Genomic DNA, 20303 nt, shown 5'->3' with positions numbered 1-20303 from the left:
TAAGTGCAGGGACCGGCATAAGGATCCCAGTTTGAGCCCCGGTCCCCCACCTGCAGGGGAGTCGCTTCACAGGCAGTGAAGCAGGTCTGCAGGTGTCTGTCTTTCTCTCCCTCTCTCTGTCATCCCTCCTCTTGACATTTCTCTCTGTCCTATCCAACAACAGTAAACAACAAGGGGGGGAAAAAAGGGAAAAAATAAACTCCAGGAGCAGTGGATTCGTACGTAGTACAGGCACTGAGCCCCAGCGATAACCCTGGAGGAAAAAAAAAGCCTTGCTTCTTACTATGTCTGTCACTCAAAACGACACAGTTCTGTTTGACAGTGTGACTTATCATAACAGATGTGATATTCTTAGCCCGAGGGCCTCATGATCAGCCGAGATGTATTCTTTTCTATCTTAAGTCCCGTTGTCTGTGAGTGCTTTAGCAGACACATGCTCTTATTACTCAGGGTCCGAGTCAGGGCTAAGGCAGAAATTTTTTTTTTTTTCCCACCTAGGTTATCACTAGGGCTCTATGCCAGTGTGACTCCATTATTATTATTATTATTATTATTATTATTATTACCTCCAGGGTTATCGCTGGGGGCTCAGTGCCTGAATTACGAATTCACTGCTCCTGCAGGCCATTTATTTTATTTTATTTTATTTTATTTTTGATAGGACAGAGAGAAATGGAGAGACGAGGGGAAGACAGAGAGGGGGAGAGAAAGACAGACACCTGCAGACCTGCTTCACCGCCTGTGAAGCGACTCCCCTGCAGGTGGGGAGCCGGGGTTCGAACCGGGATCCTTGGGCTTCTCACTAAGTGCGCTTAACCCGGTGTGCCACCACCTGGCCCTCTCCACCATCTTTTCCTTATCTTTCTATTTTTATTTTTATAGAGGGCACGAGGAGGAGTGAGAGAGGCTAATAAACCAGATCTGGGAGCTTAGAGGGAAGCAGGAAGTTTCCGAAGCAAATGTGGGACATAAGCGGCGTGCCGGCTAATATCTCTCGTTTCTGGTTCAGTCTCCTCCGTCACTAACACAGCACCTACTGCGTCTTCCTCCGGTAGTTGTCAATCATTCTTTGTGTTTGCCTGTCTAACAAAGACCAGTCTAAGATTTAGAGTAGTCTGACTTTTTTTGGTCTGACTTTCAATTAAGATGATCTTTTCTCTTTTTTTTTTTTTTTAGAATGCCAGATGTCATTAATCGCGTTTCGATTGATGATCAAGGTGGGAGGGTATGAGGACAGTCTGGCTGCCACCCCACCCCTTGCTCTCCAGGGCTGACAGTTAGGAGAGCAGGAAGGTAAAATATCCTAGTGGTGCTCATCACTGAAATTAAAAGCTTCAATGAGTTCATTTTATTTTATTTTGCTTCCAGGGCTATTGCTGGGGCTCGGTGCCTGCACCACAAATCCACTGCTCCTGGGGGCTACTTTTTTTTCCCCTTTTGTTGCCCTTGTTGTCATTGCTGTCATTGTTGTTGGATAGGACAGAGAGAAATGGAGAGAGGAGGGGAAGACAGAGAGGAGAGAAAGACAGACACCTGCAGACCTGCTTCACCGCCTGGGAAGCGACCCCCCTGCAGGTGGGGAGCCGGGGGCTTGAACCGGGATCCTTTTGCCGGTCCTTGTGCTTCATGCCATGTGCACTTAACCCACTGCACTACCACCCAGCCCTTCCATAATTTTTTTTCTTTTTTTTTCCTTTATTGGGAGAATTCATGTTTTACATTTGACAGTAAACACAATAGTTTGTACATGCGTACCATTTCTCAGTTTTCCACATACCAATACAACCCCCACTAGGTCCTCTGTCGTCCTGTTCCGGGACCTGTGCTCTCCCCCCCCCACCCAGAGGCCCCTACTTTGGTGCGAGACGCCAGCTGCGGTCCGAGTTCTGCTGGGCGTCTTCTCTTCTAAATGCACTTGATTGGGTTAATGGCTTACCAGGCAGTTGCCTGTAGGCACAACCTCTCTCTCCCGGCCGAGGCCCGCCCCCACCACACGCCACAAGCCCAGCCTCACCCCCACCCACGGCTCCAGCCCTCCAGGCCCTTTGAAGCGGGCGTCTAGATGCCTGGTCACCGCTTATCTTTCTGGTGTTCATGAGGAGAGGCTGTGTCATCTGGACATCTGAAGACAAGTCAAAGGTTTCACAGGAGCTTTCTGTGGCCAAATACTAAACAACTCAGCTCTGGCTGAGGAAAAACAAAGAAACATTGTTGACTAGCAGCAAATGGCTAACTTCCAACTGTTCATGAAACAAAATCAGATCGTAGAGGAAATTTAATTGAGGAATGAGAGAAAACATGCAATCTATATGACAAAAGAATGTTAATGTTTCTTGGAAATAACTAAGGAAATGTACAAAGATAATGATTAGACATTCCAGAAAATAATATATTAAATAACCAGCTAGCTCATAAAAGTTACTAAGTACCAGAAAATAATATATTAAATAACCAGCTAGCTCATAAAAGTTACTAAGTACCAGTAGTCAGATTTCGTTCTTGAACTGGGAGGAGTTTGGTGCCGCACTAGGAAAGGGAACCGATACGTAAAGAGACTCCTGAAGACCAAGGAAACGGGGGACTTGGATAGAAGACGGGACCATAGGAAGTGGGAAGATACACGCAGATACAGACAGGTAGCCATAGAAATAATAGCCAGCCCTGAGCCTTGGGAGAACTGCTGTAGCTTCCAGTGGAGGGAATAAGGGACACAGGACTCTGGTGTTGGGACGGCGCAGTCATACCCTGTTATCTTGTGGTTTTGTGGGTCCATATTAAATCACTGATAAAGTTACTAAAGTTAAAGGAGTAATGAGAAAGTGGGCAGGTGGCTTGGCAGGGTGGCTGTCCTGGACCCCACCTCACACCACAGGTGCCAGAGTTCCTCTATCTCAGATGAATAAACAGATCTTTGGCAGAAAAGGAAGAAAACTTGGTCTAGTTTCTGTTACAGAAAAATAGATTTCTACTTACAGGTCACTAGCTGCTAGAATGAGTTTTAATGACACAATGTTTTTAAAGCTTTTTTTATTATTATTTCCCTTTTGTTGCCCTTGTAGCTTATCATTGTCATGGTTATTATTGATTTTTTATTGCTGTCATTGTTGGATAGGACATAGAGAAATGGAGAGAGGAGACGAAGACAGAGAGGGAGAGAGAAAGACAGACACCTGCAGACCTGCTTCACCGCCTGGGAAGCGACTCCCCTGCAGGTGGGGAGCCGGGGGCTCGAACTGGGATCCTTACACGGTTCCTTGCATTCTGCACCATGTGTGCTTAACCCTCTGTGCTACCACCCGGCTCCTGTTTTTAAAGCTTTTGCACCTGTCAGTGTGTGATAACATTTCCAAGCGAACGATGGTATTCACTGTTTGGGGGTTACCTTCCCTAGGCTTCCGAGTGGTCAGCTTCACGCTGCACACCAGGGACCTGCTGAGCACGGTCTTGCACGTCCTCAACTCCTGCAGCTTGTCTGTTGAGCACATCCAAAACGTGAGTTCTAATGTGCAGCCTCCCGAACAGGCCAAAAGAAGGCCTGACCGGCCTATCAAGTGGGACAAGACTTACTACACCTTCACCGGCTTCAAGGATCCTGAAGGAGACCTCCAACAAGCCTCGAGACTGGAGACGACTTTGACGTACGTGCACAGCTCTTGTTGAACTCCCCTTATCAGTAGGTCGTGTGATCTGAAGTGAGACTAGCAGCTGGGGAGATGTCACCGTGGGTGATATGTTGGACTCTCGGGTGTGAGGTTCTGAGTTCAATCCCCAGCACTGCATGTGCCAAAGTGGTACTGTGGAACAAACTCTATCTATCTATCTAGATATCTATCTATCTATCTAGATAGATAGATAGATAGATATATAGATATCTATCTATCTATCTATCTATCTTTTCCTTCTCAACAAATACATAAGTCTTTAAAAATATTCAAGTCTATCTTTCCAGGAAAAGTAATCCAATCAATATAGTTAATCCAGTAAGCAGGATACTTCCAGCTGTTTGTAATATTTTGGTTCCTTGATACCAAACACATGGAGGAGAATAGACTTTCTTAATCCCGCTCATCAAGTTCTTGGTATGTGGAGAAAGTGTGTACACCTGACGTGAAAAGGTCCCGCTCATCAAGTTCTTGGTATGTGGAGAAAGTGTGTACACCTGACGTGAAAAGGGAGTCTCCTCACATCTAAGCATTTCCACTGTTTCGGAATTTAATAGTAATGTATTTTACATTACTATTAATGTAAAATTAATATGTGGTAAGACAAACATAATAAAATATAAAGGAATAGCATTTTAAAATATCATTGGGGGGGAGGGTCAGGCGGTAGCACAGCGGGTTAAACGCACATGGTGCAAAGCACAAAGACCGGCGGAAAGATCGGAGTTCGAGCCCCCGGCTCCCCACCTGCAGGGGAGTCTCTTCACAGGCGGTGAAGCAGGTCTGCAGGTGTCTGTCTTTCTCTCCCCCTCTCTGTCTTCCCTCCTCTCTCCATTTCTCTCTGTCCTATCCAACAACAACAGCAACAGCTATAACAACAACCACAACAAGGCTACAACAACAAGGGCAACAAAAGGGGGAAATCCAGGAGCGGTGGATTCATGGTGCAGGCACTGAGCCCCAGCAATAACCTTGGAGGCAATATATATATATATATACATCATTTGAGGTGGGGTGTGACATACTGGTTATGCAAAATACTTTAATGCCTGAAGCTCTGAGGTTCTGGGTTCAATTCCCAGCATTACTACAAGCCAGAACTGAGCAGGGCTCTGGGATAGAGATTAATATATCACATGGACTTGTGAACACATGTATACATGCATGTGATCTAAAGCAGGCCTCATGCACACAGCTCCCGGCAGGCTTTAGCTCATTCCTTCACACGTGAGAAGTAATCAGATGGGGGCTGGGCGGTGGCGCACCTGGTTGAGCGCACATGTTACAGTGTGCAAGGACCCAGGTATTAAATAATGACCTTCCAGAAACTTCTTCAAGGAAGTTCATCTACGCCGATGACATCTGCTGTGCAACTCAAGCATCCAAGTTCGACATCCTCGAGGAAACACTCACAAAAGACATGTCTCTGATATCTGATTACTGTAAAAAATGGTGACTAATCCCTAGCACTGCAAAAACGGTATCATCTGTTTTCCATCTACACCATGCCTCGGCCTCGCGTGAGCTTAATGTGCAGCTTGGCGATACGAGAATCCGGCATGAAGCCCAGCCAGTCTATCTTGGCGTTACTCTCGATCGCACCCTGTCATTTCACGAACATCTCATAAAAACTGCAGCAAAGGTGGGCGCGAGGAATCACATCATTGCAAGACTGGCCAGCTCCTCATGGGGCGCGAGCGCTTCCACACTGCGATCATCATCTCTGGCATTCTGCTATTCCACTGCAGAATACTGTGCCCCAGGATGGTTCCGTAGCCCCCATGTCCACTTGGTCGATTCCAAATTATATTCCTCCATGAGGATCATTTCTGGAACCATCCGTTCCACCCCGGTTCCATGGCTGCCAGTTCTTAGCAACATCGCCCCGCCAGATATTCGTCGGGATGCGGCATCATCTAAGTTCATTTCCCACGTCTACGCTCGACCGGACCTGCCAATCTACGCGGATATCTTCGCCCACCCTGTCCAACGCTTGACGTCTCGTCACCCAATCTGGTCCCCTACGCCTACACTGAACTTCTCTGTTCCAGACTCTTGGAAACAGAGTTGGCAGTCAGCTGAGGTCAAGAACAAACACCTCATCACAGACCCCTGCGAGCGTCAACCCGGCTCTGACCTAGCTCGTTATGATCGGGCCCTCCTCAATCGCTATCGAACAGGCCATGGCCGGTGCGCCGCTATGTTCCATCGCTGGGGAGCCAGAGACGACCCGAACTGCCCCTGCGGCTCCAGACAGACTATGACCCACATAGTCAACGACTGCCACCTCTCCAGATTCAAGGGAGGTCTCGAAACTTGACATCAGGCTCAACCTGACGCTGTTGACTGGCTACGGAAGAAGGGCAAACGCTAGAAGAAGGAGAAGGACCCAGGTTCAAGCCCCTGGTCCCCACCTGCAGGGCAGAATCTTCAAGAGTGGTGGAGCGGGAGTCAGGTGGTAGCGCAGAGGGCTAAGCGCATGTGGCTCGAAGCTCAAGGACCGGTGTAAGGATCCCGGTTCGAGCCCTCGGCTCTACACCTGCAGGGGAGTCGCTTCACAGGCGGTGAAGCAGGGCTGCAGGTGTCTGTCTTTCTCTCCCCATCTCTGTCTTCCCCTCCTCTCTCCGTTTCTCTCTGTCCTATCCATTGGTGGAGCAGGGCTGCAGGTGTCTCTTTCTCCTTCGCTCTTCATTTCTTTCTATTTCTATCAATAAATAGTAATAAATATTTAATGTGGTCCGGGATGTGACACAGTGATAAAGCTTTGGACTCTCGAGCATGAGGTCCTGAGTTCAATCCCCAGCTGCACATGTACCAGAGTGATGTCTGGTTCTTTCTGTCTCCTCCTATCTTTCTCATAAATGAGTAAAATCTTTAAAAAATAATAAGAATAATAAATATTTAAGAGGAAGTATTGAGACAGTAAGAAGTAAGTAAATGAAGAGCAGTCATGATGAACTAAAGATTAAAAAAAATGGAGAGAGGGGGCCGGGTGGTAGCGCAGTGGGTTAAGCGCGTGTGATGCAAAGCGCAAGGACCAGCGTAAGGATCCCGGTTCGAGCCCCCGGCTCCCCACCTGCAGGGGAGTCGCTTCACAGGCGGTGAAGCAGGTCTGCAGGTGTCTGTCTTTCTTTCCCCCTCTCTGTCTTCCCCTCCTCTCTCCATTTCTCTCTGTCCTATCCAACAATGACGACATCAGTAACAACAATAATAACTACAACAATAAAACAAGGGCAACGAAAGGGAAAATAAATAAATATAATTAAAACAGTAGTACGAGAATCATGTTACAGTTAGTATTGGAAGCCTGTGTGAACGTGCGTATCTTTTTTTCTTTCTAGATCCTGGCTAGATAATAATGGGGAAAGTGCTGTGAAAAGGCTGGAGAGCAGCCTGCCGCTGAGAAAAGAGCTGGACCGTCTGAAAGAGGGGCTGTCTCACCAGTTGCAGCTCACAGATATCAGGTAAGAGAGAGAGCAGCCAGGAAGCCGAAATAGGTTGGCGGAGATAGCACAGTGGTTATGCAAACAGCACTCATGCCTGAGGCTGCAAGGTCCCAGGTTCAGTCCCCAGGACCACCATCAGCCTGAGCTGAGCAGGGCTCTGGTCTTACTCTCTGGATCTTCCTCTCAGTATTTCTCTATTAAAATAAAATAAATTGGGAGTCGGGCGGTAGCGCAGCGGGTTAAGCGCAGGCGGCGCAAAGCACAAGGACCGGCATATGGATCCCGGTTCGAGCCCCCGGCTCCCCACCTGCAGGGGAGTCGCTTCACAGGCGGTGAAGCAGGTCTGCAGGTGTCTGTCTTTCTCTCCCCCTCTCTGTCTTCCCCTCCTCTCTCCATTTCTCTCTGTCCTATCCAACAACAATGACATCAATAACTACAACAATAAACAACAAGGGCAGCAAAAGGGAATAAGTAAATATTTAAAAAATAATAATAAAATCAAATTTAATTAATTAAATATTTAGAACATAAAAAAACAGCCTAGAAAGTCGGGCTATAGTGCAGCAGGTTAAGCGCAGGTGGCGTGAAGCACCAGGACCCGGCATAAGGATCCCAATTCAAGCCCCCGGCTCCCCACCTGCAGGGGAGTCGCTTCACAGGCGGTGAAGCAGGTCTGCAGGTGTCTGTCTTTCTCTCCCCCTCTCTTTCTTCCCCTCCTCTCTCCATTTCTCTCTGTCCTATCCAACAACGACGACATCAACAACAACAATAAAAACTACAATAAGAAAACAATAAGGGCAACAAAAGGAAATACATAAATATTTTTTAAAAAAAGAAAAGCATCAAATCCCATGTGTAGTCAACACATACAAGCAGATTACCGTCATGTGAGATCAGTTGTCGGGTTTATAAAGGGGGGAGGAAATGGATGTCGTGTCTTTGCTCTGCAGCACGACTCTTGGTTTGGTTCTCTCTTTGCTGGGGGTTCGTGGCTCACAGCCCAGCGCTGGCACAAGTGCAGCTTCTCGGCTCCGTGACACGCCAGCGTTCACCAGCTCCAGGACCCCCAGCGCCCGGTGCCCGCTGCGGTGCACAGTGGCAGGAGTCTTAGATCTGGCGTCTTCATCTTGGAGGCTGGGATTCCATAAAGCTACATACCTCAGTCTCAACTCAGTATGAACAACAGATCTAGCTGCGAGCTGTTGAAACTGTGAGGGAGGGACAGAGGAAGGGGACAGGGACGGGGTCAGGTAACCAGTCAGAAGGGCACGAGCCTCCATTACAAGAACCCTGACATGTTTCTTGTTCCGTGGAGGATGGAGACAGGCTGTCTTATCTCTGCATACTCTCTCTCTCCATTTTATCTCTCACCCTCTCCCTGCCACCAAATCAAAAAGAAACTATTGAAAACACAGAGCAGAACCTGGACTGGAGCTGGTGTGCTGCACCAAAGTCCAGGACTCTGGGGTGGGGGAGGGTCAGGTCCTGGGACATGACGGCAGAGGAGGACCTAGAGGGGGTTGGATTGTTATGTGGAAAACCGGGAGATGTCACACATGGACCAACTACCTTATTATACTATCGACTGTAAGCTATTAATCCCCCAATAAAGAAGTTAAAAAAGACTTTAATCAAAGAGGGAAAGAAACAACTGGACCCAGGAGGCCACGCAGCACATGTATACGAAAGGCCCAAGTTCCATTCTCTGTCGCCTCACGAGAAACAGAGGCTGTGGCCGCCTGCGTGCGCACGGCAGCGCCCGGGTCATGTGAGCGTCCGCGCGCGTCCCGCTGGCAAAAGTCAGTGTTCGCGGCTGGAGAGACAGCGCTCAGGGAGGGCGCACGCCTCGCCCTGCGGTCACCAGATCTCAGCTGCCACCACCGGGCGCATCTGTGGCAGCAGAGGAGACGTGGCTGTGGCATCTCTCTGTGTCTCTGACTCTCTGACTGGCAAGCTGCCCAGCCAGAGTGAGGAAACAACATGTGTGATGCACCAGCTCCCACAAAAAAAACAGTGGGAGTCGGGCGCTAGCGCAGCGGGTTAAGCGCACGTGGCGCAAAGCACAACGACCCGGGTAAGGATCCCGGTTCGAGCCCCCGGCTCCCCACCTGCAGGGGAGTCGCTTCACAGGCGGTGAAGCAGGTCTGCAGGTGTCTGTCTTTCTCTCCCCCTCTCTGTCTTCCCCTCCTCTCTCCATTTCTCTCTGTCCTATCCAACAACGACGACATCAACAACAACAATAAAAACTACAACAATAAAACAAGGGCAACAAAAGAAAAGATAAGTATTTTTTAAAAATTTTAAAATGCAAATAATGATGTGCAAAGGGGCCAGGAGTGACGCACCCAGCCAAGTGCTCCCAGTCCCGTGTGAAGGACCCAGGTTCAACCCCCGGCTCCCCACCTGCAGGGGGGACACTTCACAAGTGTCTCTTTTCTTTCTCTCTCCCCCTCCTCTCTCAATTCCTCTCTGTCCTATCAAATAAAAAGAATAAATAAATGAATGAGAATATGCCCTCTGGGAGCAGTGCATTCATAGTGCAGACACCAAGCCTCAATGATAACCCTGGTGGCAGTAAGAATAAATAATTTTTTTATTTAACTTATAAATGAACAGATTACATAATGCCAAAAAATCACCTCTAGAATAAAATAAAAGGTCCCAGTAAATCTAACTGGAATTTATTTAATTTTTTTTTTACCAGAGCACTGTTCAGCTCTGGCTTATGATAGTGTGGGGGTTGAACCTGGGACCTTGGAGCCTCAGGCAGGAGAGTCTTTTGCAGACCTGCTATACTGGCATCTCCCCAGCCCAACCTCGTAACTTGTTATTTACTTGTTTATTTTAGATTTATTTATTTATTTATTTTGCCAAACTACTTCTGTGCTCTGGCTTATAGCAGTGCTGGGGATTGAACCTGGAATCTTCACTGCCTCAGGTATGAAAGGCATTGTAGTAAGTGCCGCCAGGATTATCAATGGGGCTGTGTGCCTGCATAGAACCCACCATCTTGTGTTTTGCTTTCTCCCTTTCTTTCTCTTTCTACTTTTTCAAATTAAAAAAATATATGTATGTATTTATTCCCTTTTGTTGCCCTTGTTGTTTTATTGTTGTAGTTATTGTTGTTGTTATTGATGTCGTCATTGTTGGATAGGACAGAGAGACATGGAGAGAGGAGGGGAAGACAGAGAGGGGGAGAGAGAGACAGACACCTGCAGACCTGCTTCACCGCCTGTGAAGCGACTCCCCTGCAGGTGGGGAGCCGGGGGCTCGAACCGGGATCCTTGAGTGGGTTCTCGCTCTTGGCGCAACTTGTGCTTAAACGCTGCGCTACTGCCCGGCCCCCAAAAAAGGTTTTTCAGTGGGAGCAGCACAGAGTGTGGGCCTGCTGGAAGCCTTCGTGCAGTCAGACCAGTGGGCGGGAATAGCTCCACCTCAGACAGACGTCCACTTGCCTTCTGTCGCTTCCTCCAGAGGAAGCGGATGTGGAGACATGTCGGGTGCAGGAACCCAGCGGCTGAGGTGCTGACGCCCTTCGTGGGGGTCGGGGTCGGAGCCAGCCTCACCCCTGTGCTGAGTGGGTGCGGGTGGCAGAGGGTGCCGGCCTCACCCCTGTGCTGAGTGGGTGCAGGTGGCAGAGGGTGCCGGCCTCACCCCTGTGCTGAGTGGGTGCAGGTGGCAGAGGGTGCCGGCCTCACCCCTGTGCTCTGTGGGTGCAGGTGGCAGAGGGAGCCGGCCTCACCCCTGTGCTGAGTGGGTGCGGGTGGCAGAGGGTGCCGGCCTCACCCCTGTGCTCTGTGGGTGCAGGTGGCAGAGGGGGTGGGGCGTCGCCCACCGCTGCAGCCAGCTGCACAGTTTGAGCCGCTTAACACAGCAGAACATGGAAACGCTGAAGAACGCGAAAGGTAAAAGCCATTTCCAGTTTCTCTTCAACTTCATTTTATGACATTAATTTATTTATTGGGTAGAGACAGACAGAAACCAAGAAGGAGATAGAGAGGGAGATAGACAGAGAGACACTTGTGACGCTTTCCCCCTGCAGGTGGGGACCGGGGGCTTGAACCCAGGTCCTTGTGCACTGTGATGTGAGTGTTCAACCAGGTGCACCACCATCCAGCCCCCCAATTTTTTTTTCTTTTTTTAAAAATTTTTATTAGCTTTATTTATTGGATAGAGACAGCCCAGAAATTGAGAGGGAAGGGGTGATAGAGAGGGTGAGAGGCAGAGAGACACCTGCAGCCCTGCTTCTCCACTTGCAAAGCTTTCCCCCTGCAGGTGGGGACTGGGGCCTCAAACCCGGGTCCTTGCACACTGTAACATGTGCGCTCAACCAGGCGCGCCACCACCCGCCCCCCCCAATTTCTTTTTTTTGTTTTTATTTTTATTTGTGATGGAATAATGATTAACAAGACTGTAAGACAACAAAGACACATTTCCACACAGTGCCCACCCACCCCCAGAGCCCCATGCCCCATCCCCTCCCCTGACAGCTTTCCTGTTCTTTATCCCTCTGGGAGTATGGACCCAGGGTCATTGTGGGGTGCAGAAGGTGAGAGGCCTGGCTTCCACAATTGCTTCCCCGCTGGATGTGGGCGTTGGCCTCCATTTTCTTTTCTAATAGCAACTTAGCCGCAACTTGGCCGCCTCTGAGTTAGCGAGGAAACTGCTCACAGTCTTTACCAACGGGACTATCACAGCTGAATTTTTTTAGGTCATTTTTGTTTGTTTACAAGATGGTCAGGTGACTATTAGGGTCCAGCTCCACTCCACGCCCACCATCCACGTTCAGGGCCCATCCTTCCAGCCGTGTCCTCACAAGTCTTACGGGAGGTTTTTACTCCTGGTTTTGCCTTTTGCTTTGCAAGCTCACAGTCTGAATCTGATGAAACCGGCTGGTAGTTGTCTGTCACCTCGTTTTGCTGGACAGAAGCACCTCCCGCTCTACTCCTTGTGTCCCAGATGGTACAATGTCATGTTTCTCCACTGCGGATCATGACCGAGGTTTTTATTTATTTATTTAGTATGGAATGAAGACAGAGAGAAATTGAGAAGAGAAGGGGAGATAAAAAGGACAAGAGACAGAGAGATACCTGCAGCCCTGCTTCACCATTTGTGAAGCTTTTCCCCTGCAGGAGGGGACCAGGGGCTTGAACCTGGATCCTTGTGCGCTGTGATATGAGCACTTAGCCAGGTGCACCAGCACCTGGCCCCCACAACTGCGCTTTAAGTCAGTTTCTTTGAATACACTGGTGACATACAGTTAGCCATGCAGCTCCGACTGGTGTGAATCCCACACGTCTGCAGTTAAGTTTAAGTAACTCTTAGGCGCCAGAAGAATGAAGTGTCTTGGGCCGTGACCAGAGGCTTCTGTTGTGTCTCCAGGGTGTACGATCATATTCGCAGACCGCTCTGGGATGAGTGCCGTGGGCCATGTGATGCTGGGAACCATGGATGTCCACCACCACTGGACCACAGTAAGAGGCTGTTACACCTCTGTTATACATGACGTCCGGCTAAAATAATGTGTCTGTTACACCTCTGTTATACATGACGTCCGGCTAAAATAATGTGTCTGTTACACCTCTGTTATACATGACGTCCGGCTAAAATAATGTGTCTGTTACACCTCTGTTATACATGACGTCCAGTTAAAATGATGTGTCTGGGGGCTGGGCGGTAGCGCAGCGGGCTAAGTGCACATGGTGCAAAGCACAAGGACAGGCGTAAGGATCCTGGTTTGAGCCCCGGATCCCCACCTGCAGGGGAGTCGCTTCCCAGGCGGTGAAGCAGGTCTGCAGGTGTCTGTCTTTCTCTCCCCCTCTCTGTCTTTCCCTCCTCTCTCCATTTCTCTCTGTCCTATCCAACAACAACAACTACAACAAGGGCAACAAAATGGGAAAAATGGCCTCCAGGAGCAGTGGATTCGTGGTGCAGGCACTGAGCCCCAGTGATAACCCTGGAGACCAAAAAAAAAAAAAACGAGGGGGTCGGGCAGTGGCGCAGCGGGTTAAGCGCGCGTGGCGCAAAGCACAGGGACCGGCGTAAGGATCCCGGTTCGAGCCCCCGGCTCCCCACCTGCAGGGGAGTCGCTTCACGGGCGGTGAAGCAGGTCTGCAGGTGTCTGTCTTTCTCTCCCCTCTCTCTCTGTCTCCCCCTCCTCTCTCCATTTCTCTCTGTCCTAGCCAACAACAAAGCAACGTCAACAATGGCAATAATAACCACAACAAGGCTGCAACAACTAGGGCAACAAAAAGGGGGAAAAAATGGCCTCCAAGAGCGGTGGATTCATGGTGCAGGCACCGAGCCCAGCAATAACCCTGGAGGAGAAAAAAAAGAAAAAAAAAAATGACGCGTCCAGGCGGAAGATAAGGAGTTGAAGCCAGGCGCTGACTCTTCTGCACAAGGACGTGTAGCCAACAGCGGCTGCACACCCCGCTTCCCGTCTTCTGTACCTGTCTCCTCAGCTCTGTCTCCTCCACCCCAGGCTGGGCTTCAGAGCTCACAGCCTCGCCTCTGTCTCAGTGAGGAAAGGAAGAGAGTCCGGGGGTCTCTGCTGGAGGATCAGCAAGCCCTGCAAGGACATATGATCTGACCTAACTCTAACTTACGGTGGTGCAGGGGACTGAGCCTCGGGCACGAGTCTCTGCTGAACAGTGCGCTATGCCGTCTATCCCGCCCTAAAGTGCTTTTCTTCGAATACTAACATTAGGAGCATTGGAGTACCTTGTTTATGTTGTACTTGAACTTTCAGTCTAGAAAAACAGCTGTCTTCTTAAAATGTCCCAATACATGTCTTGGAATCCTAAAATTGTTATTATACATAATGACATGAAAGTAAATACCTTTTTCTTTCAACATTGTAGCTTTTTGAAAGATTACCCCATTATCTGGACCTTCAAAGGAGGCTGGCACTGCTGGAGGAGCAGATAAGCCAGCTTCTGGGCGGCATCCAGGTCGTGTGCACGGAAGATCTGCAGCCGGCGCTGACCCTGGAGGAGCACTACTCCCTCCTGGACGCGTTTCGCGGCCGGCTGCTGAGGCACCGCAGGCCCGTTCACCCTCGGAGTCTGCGCGGCTTACAGATGGTCCTTGACAGGTAACACTGAAGACCGAGGGGCGGTCCCCCTCCTTCACCCCTCTGCCTTCATGGGCCGGCTGCCTGAGGCACGTGCTCACACAGTCCATTTTCTGGTTCTTCAGAACCAGAGAAAATGAAAGTCGACCCCCCCAGCACCGTACACAGCACTTGGGCCCATAAGAACAGTCACAAGAGAACTGAAGACCCCTTGTAAGACTAAGACCTTGGGAAATTTATTATTTTTTTGTTTGTTTTTTATATTTATTTTCTCTTTTGTTGCCCTTGCTTTTTTGTTGTTGTCGTAGTTGTTGTTGTTATTGATGTCGTCATTGTTGGATAGGACAGAGAGAAAATGGAGAGAGGAGAGGAAGACAGAGACGGGGAGAGAAAGACAGACACCTGCAGACCTGCTTCACCGCCTGTGAAGCGACTCCCCTGCAGCTGGAGAGCCTGGGGCTCGAACCGGGATCCTTACTCCAGCCCTTGCGCTTTGATCCATGTGCGCTTAACCTGCTGGGATACCGCCCAGCCCCCGTTCATCTTTTTTTTAAATATTAAGATTTATTTATTTATTCCATTTTGTTGCCCTTATTGTTTTACTGTTGTTGTTACTGATGTCGTTGTTGTTGGATAGGACAGAGAGAAATGGAGAGAGGAGGGGAAGACAGAGAGGGGGAGAGAAAGACAGACACCTGCAGACCTGCCTCACCGCCTGTGAAGCGACTCCTCTGCAGGTGGGGAGCCGGGGGCTCGAACCGGGATCCTCACGCCAGTCCTTGCGCTTTGCACCACATGCACTTAACCCACTGCGCTACTGCCTGGCTTTATTATTATTATTATTATTATTATTATTATTTTCAATGCCACTAGGGTTATCGCTAGGGCTTGGTCCTGGCACTGTGAATCCACGACTCCAGATAGCCTTTTTCGTTCTTTTTTTTAACCCCCTTTTATAGTTGATAGGACTAAGAGAAACTCAGAGGGAAGGGAGATAGAGAGGGAGAGAGAAAGACACCCGCAGGCCTGTGTCACTGCTTGTGACATGACCCCCCTGCAGGTGGGGAGTGACGGCTCAAACCCTGGTCCCTGCATGTGGTGCTAGTGCAGCACCACCCGCCCCCTCAGGAGCCCTTTATAAGTCAGTCTGCGCTCAGGAGTCAGTGGGGATGTGGCATGACAGCTACGCAAAGAGGCTTTCGGCCGTGAGACCCCGTCCCAGGTCCAGGCGTTAGTGTCGCCGTGAGCCGGAGCTGAGCAGCTCTCTGCAGACTCTCTAACAGCCGGCTCTGCTGCACAGAAACACGGTTTTCCAGGAGCTGTGCTCCCTGCACACACTCTTTCTCTCTCGTCTCCCGACCGTCCGCAAGACTAAGACGCAAGTGGTGGGTGTGGTGAGCGCCTCCCTTCGGAGGCGGCCAAACTTCAGGTCAGCAGACGTCCTTTCCAGTTAGCCGGGCCGCCGACAGGACATCTCTGGGCGGAGTAGCAGGATGGAGGCGAATGACCTTTCCTGTTCTGTGTGTTTCATCACAGCGACAGGTGTGCTCCGAGCTTGCATGAACTCGGACATTTCAACATCCCAGTCCTCTGTGACCCAGCAAGCCTGCAGGGGTTTATTCTCGCCAAGGCCCAAGAAGCGAGAGAGAGCCTGAGAAGGAAAGAAGAGTGAGTCTCACTGTTCCGCATGTCGCACTTGATCTGACTTATGCAAGTTCAGGTATTTGCAACTCTCAGACTTTAACGCCGGGTTAAACCGAGGAGACTGGCGTCGTAGCTACTTCCTTTTCTCCTGTTCCCTGCCTTTTCCACCAGGGACAGGTCGGGATTGCTCTCCAGGTATAACTCCCTGAATCTCGTCATCACCGTAGGCCTCCATTTGCAAAAAAAAAAAGCTCAGCAGTCACAGCAAAATAAGCCACTCAGCTCGGGAAGATGGCATAAGGGTTCTGCAAAAAGACCTCCCTATCTGAGGTCCCAGGTTCAATCCCCAGCACTCACATAAGAGCTGAGCAGTGCTCAGGTAAAATAAAGAAAATATGAAATAGCAAATAAATAAGCAGCCCAGGAAAAACGCGAGCTGTGCATTGCTTACCTTGTAGGCCTTACATCCAGCTCGGGGGGGGGGGGGGGGGACTGGAGGCACTGGCAAGATGGAGAGCAGGAGGCTGACGGGCCAGCGAGGAGTGAGTGGCCCCGCCCGGACCCGGGTGCGCCGGCGCCTGTTTGCAGATCTGTCCAGACATCACGCCCAGGACACAAGATCTGTACACACTCAACATTCCGCTTTCTGTTGTTCCCTCCAGGGTTGTGGCTGGGGCTCGGTACCAGCACTACGAATCTACTGCTCCTGGCGGCCAGTTTTCCATTTTATTGAACAGGACAGAGATGAATTGAAAGAGAAGGGGAGACAGAGAGAGAGAGAGAGAGACCTGCAGACATGCTTCACCACTCGTGAAGCTTCCCCCTGCAGGTGGAGAGCCGGGGGCGCAAACCCAGGTCCTTGCGCTTAGTACTATGTGCACTTAACTGGGTGCGCCACCGCCCGGCCCGTCCTGCTTCCTTTAGTCACCAAGAGCTGCCAGCTGAGGATAAGAGCTCCTTAGATTCCTTGTTGATCATTGCTCAGTCACCGATCAAAACACTGATAAAAAAATCATCTCTGGGAGGTCGGGCGGTAGCGCAGCAGGTTAAGCGCACGTGGCGCAAAGCACAAGGACCCGTGTAAGGATCCCGGTTCGAGCCCCCGGCTCCCCACCTTCAGGGGAGTCGCTTCACAGGCGGTGAAGCAGGTCTGCAGGTGTCTGTCTCTCCCCCTCTGTCTTCCCCTCCTCTCTCCATTTCTCTCTGTCCTATCCAACAATGACAACATCAACAACAATAATAATAACCACAAGGCTAAAACAACAAGGGCAACAAAAGGGGGGGGGAAATGGCCTCCAGGAGCAGTGGATTCTCATGGTGCAGGCACTGAGCCCCAGCAATAACCCTGGAGGCAAAAAAAAAAAATTAAAAATCATCTCTTGGGAAGATGTATGTGAGAGTAAGTCTGTGGTTCTACTGCATGATGAACACAGGTCTTCCAAAGCATCTGGTTTGCCCTTGGTAGATAGGAAGTTCAGTGTTGTGTTTCTAAGCATTTACACATAAAAATGAGCAGATGACGGCCTGTGACGTGGCTACGGTGTGACAGCCTCGTCTTTCTCTCCAGGTTAAAGGCCATCGAGAAGGAACTGATGAGGGCTTCCACAGAGCACTTTTCTCTGGCGAAGTTCTATAAGGAGCCGAGTGTATCCAGCAAGCAGATGGCGGCCTGCTGTAAGAGGCTCCTGGAGCGGTCTCTGCCCTGCCTGCAGGGGATGCGCCTCTGCGTCTCCCACTTCTACTCCGTCACACAGGACGGAGACCTTTGTATCCCTTGGAACTGGAAGGACGGGGGAGCCATGAAATAGCACAGAGATCTGTGCTGGCTTTTTAAAGAGAGAAAAAAAAAAACTGTTCAACTTATTTTAACCCACAATTTGAAAAATGACAGTATTACATATATATTTCAAGAACAGAGTCTCAAACTGCTGCTTTCAAAGGAGAATTTTTTTAATCAACTACTAAACTTGTTTTAAAAAAGGTTTATCTCCCAATCTTATGGTGTTTCTTACCTGATTTTCAAGAGTAGATTGAAAGAAGTCTGGCTGGAAGAGCATATTTCAGTGTTGTGTTAATGAGGGACTCCGCAGTTAAAGATCTGTTTTCTGCGGCCGGGTGTCGGTCTGTGCGAGCAGGCCTCACGCAGGGCTGCTCTGAAGTATAACGAAGCTCGATGCTGCGGTCACACTGGCCGACCTGCACCCCTATCACTGCGCCTCAGGAACTTTGTGCTTGTAGCCGTATAGACAGTGGAGTTCCAGACCGATGACTGGTGAACAGTAAAGAATTAGACCACCGGGGGTCCAGGTGGCAGCGCACCTGTCTGAGCGCTCACATCACAGTGCACAAGGACCCAGGTTCAAGTCCCCGGTCCCCACCTGCAGGGGGAAAGCTTCGTGAGTGGTGAAGCAGGGCTGCAGGCGTCTCTCTGTCTCTCTCCCTCTCTATCACCCACTTCCTTCTCAATTTCTGCCTGTCTCTATCCAATAAAAATTATTTTTAAAATATATATAAAAAAATTAAACCTTAAAGAATTTGCCTAAGACAAAAAGACGGGGGGGAAGCAGTTGGGTGAATATATGGCCTTGACATTGTCATTATCCATCGGTAACAATTTTTCTTTTTCCATCGGGGTTAGGGTGAGGGCTCAGTGATATGCCACTCCCGATGGCTTTTTTTTTTTTTCAGTTTCCTTTGATAGACTGAGACACCAGGCCTGGGTGGTGGCGCGCCTGGCTGAGGGCACATGTCACAGGGCACAAGGACTCGGGTTCAAGCCTATAGTCCCCACCTGCAGGGAGAAAACTTATGAGTGGTGAAGCAGGGCTGCAGGTGTCTGTCTAGCAACCCCTTCCTTCTTGATTTCTGGCTGTCTCTATCCAATAAATAAAAGATTAAAATTAAAGGGGGCTGGGCGGTAGCACAGCAGGTTAAGCACACGTGGCACAAAGCGCAGGGACCAGCACAAGGTTCCCAGTTCAAGCCCCCGGCTCCCCACCTGCAGGGGGGTCGCTTCACGGGCGGTGAAGCAGGTCTGCAGGTGTCTGTCTTTCTCTTCCCCTCTCTGTCTCCCCTCCTCTCTCCATTTCTCTCTGTCCTATATAACAATACCAACAAGGGCAACAAAAGGGGAAAAATGGCCTCCAGGAGCAGTGGATTCGTGGTGCAGGCACCGAGCCCCAGTGATAACCCAGGAGGAAAAGAAAATTAAAAAGAGACAGAGACAGAAAAGGAGAGAGAACTGCAGCACTGCACCACCACTTGTGAAGCCTCCCGGGGGCAGGGACAGGGGCTTGAACCCAGGTCCTCAGCGCGTGAGCTCTGCCAGGCGCCGCACCACTCAGCCCCTCGGAACAGGCTTGTCAGACACTCGCAGCGATGGTGAATTCCACTGTGGCCCGTGGGTCTCCCCCACACCACAGCACTGCAGCGGTTGGTGCGGCAGAGGGACGAACATCAAGCAGGTGTTTTGAACGGTCTGATAAAGTGACTCACCTGTGGTCATGGACAAACCGTCTGGGACGATTCTGGCGTCCTGGAGAGCTTCAGCCAGGAGGGCCAAGTGATCCAGGCCACGCGGGGGCTCTGTCACGCCCTCCCACCCCGTCCTTGCTCCCACCCATGTCTGACGCGGCGTCAGCACAGCCGGGCCCCAGGCGCCACGGGCTTCTGCGCCGACAGCTCCCTGAGACGGTGGCTGGCCCAGGTGCGGCCCTCTGGAGCTTGTGTCTCAGGAGGTCGAGGCAAACCAGTTTGAGACACTGTTTTTGCAACTTACAGCTGAAGAAAGGGCACACCAAGCTCCGCTTACGCTGAGCTCTTCTTGAAGTGTGCTTTTAAATTCATGTAGCCGTTGAAATCGAAGTGTGTTTTGAAAAGAGGTATTAATTGGTAATTATTTAGAGTGTGAGTAGCTGTCCTTGGAATCTGTGCTCACTCACTCAAGTGGCTCGCCGTGCTTATGTAGTTCCTCTGATCATCACCTGTGGAGCCCTCCCAGCACCAGGTGACAGGAGTGAAGAATCCCCCAGACCTCGTGTGGGAAGATCAACTGGAGAAAAACGTGTCTGGGTTATGCCGTGTCGTCAATCAGCTGCTATAAGACCCTCAGTACAGTGTCTAGAAGTGGACTTAGTCTCACAGCTCACTGTCACATAATAAATAACGCACTAACCAGATTGCCGTTTTTTCCTCTTTATTCTGTCGTTAGCAGCTTTGCAACTATTGCCGTGATACCTTTTGATAGCAGGTGAGAGAGAGGAGACATATCACAGTCTCCACTTGTGAAGCCTCTGGTTGCCGGCAATCTCGTGCGGTGGCAGGAGGCTTGAACCCTGGTCCTCAGGCGCGGTAAGGTGTGCCTTCTCCCAGGGTCCTAAACATGGGCTACAGCTCTTCCTGGGCGTTTAGCCTTCCTGGCAGACGTGACTCCATACCCACTCCACGCCCAAAGTCAGGGCTCGGTGATTCCAGCCT

At 50.2% G+C, this 20303-nt stretch overlaps 2 protein-coding genes across 8 annotated transcripts in view; one reads left to right on the top strand and one right to left on the bottom strand.

Annotated features, from left to right (window-relative positions):
* The window catches only part of TCAIM (T cell activation inhibitor, mitochondrial), a 53711-nt gene extending 33706 nt beyond the window's left edge, over nt 1–20005 (top strand). For all 6 annotated transcript variants that reach the window (XM_060204869.1, XM_060204870.1, XM_060204872.1 and 3 more), the window contains 7 exons: nt 3392–3638; nt 7004–7126; nt 10916–11013; nt 12491–12582; nt 13972–14204; nt 15720–15851; nt 17395–20005. In XM_060204869.1, the coding sequence (XP_060060852.1) occupies nt 3392–3638; nt 7004–7126; nt 10916–11013; nt 12491–12582; nt 13972–14204; nt 15720–15851; nt 17395–17635 (1166 nt within the window). In that variant the 3' untranslated portion in view covers nt 17636–20005. The remainder of the gene's footprint in view (nt 1–3391; nt 3639–7003; nt 7127–10915; nt 11014–12490; nt 12583–13971; nt 14205–15719; nt 15852–17394) is intronic.
* Nucleotides 1–20303, bottom strand: part of ZNF445 (zinc finger protein 445) — a 286584-nt gene that overhangs the window by 242447 nt on the left and 23834 nt on the right. The gene's annotated exons all lie outside the window — the stretch shown is intronic.

Source organism: Erinaceus europaeus, chromosome 12 (assembly GCF_950295315.1).
Source record: "Erinaceus europaeus chromosome 12, mEriEur2.1, whole genome shotgun sequence".
NCBI classification, from domain to species: Eukaryota; Metazoa; Chordata; class Mammalia; order Eulipotyphla; family Erinaceidae; genus Erinaceus; species Erinaceus europaeus.
This window is presented reverse-complemented; position numbering and strand designations above follow the sequence as displayed.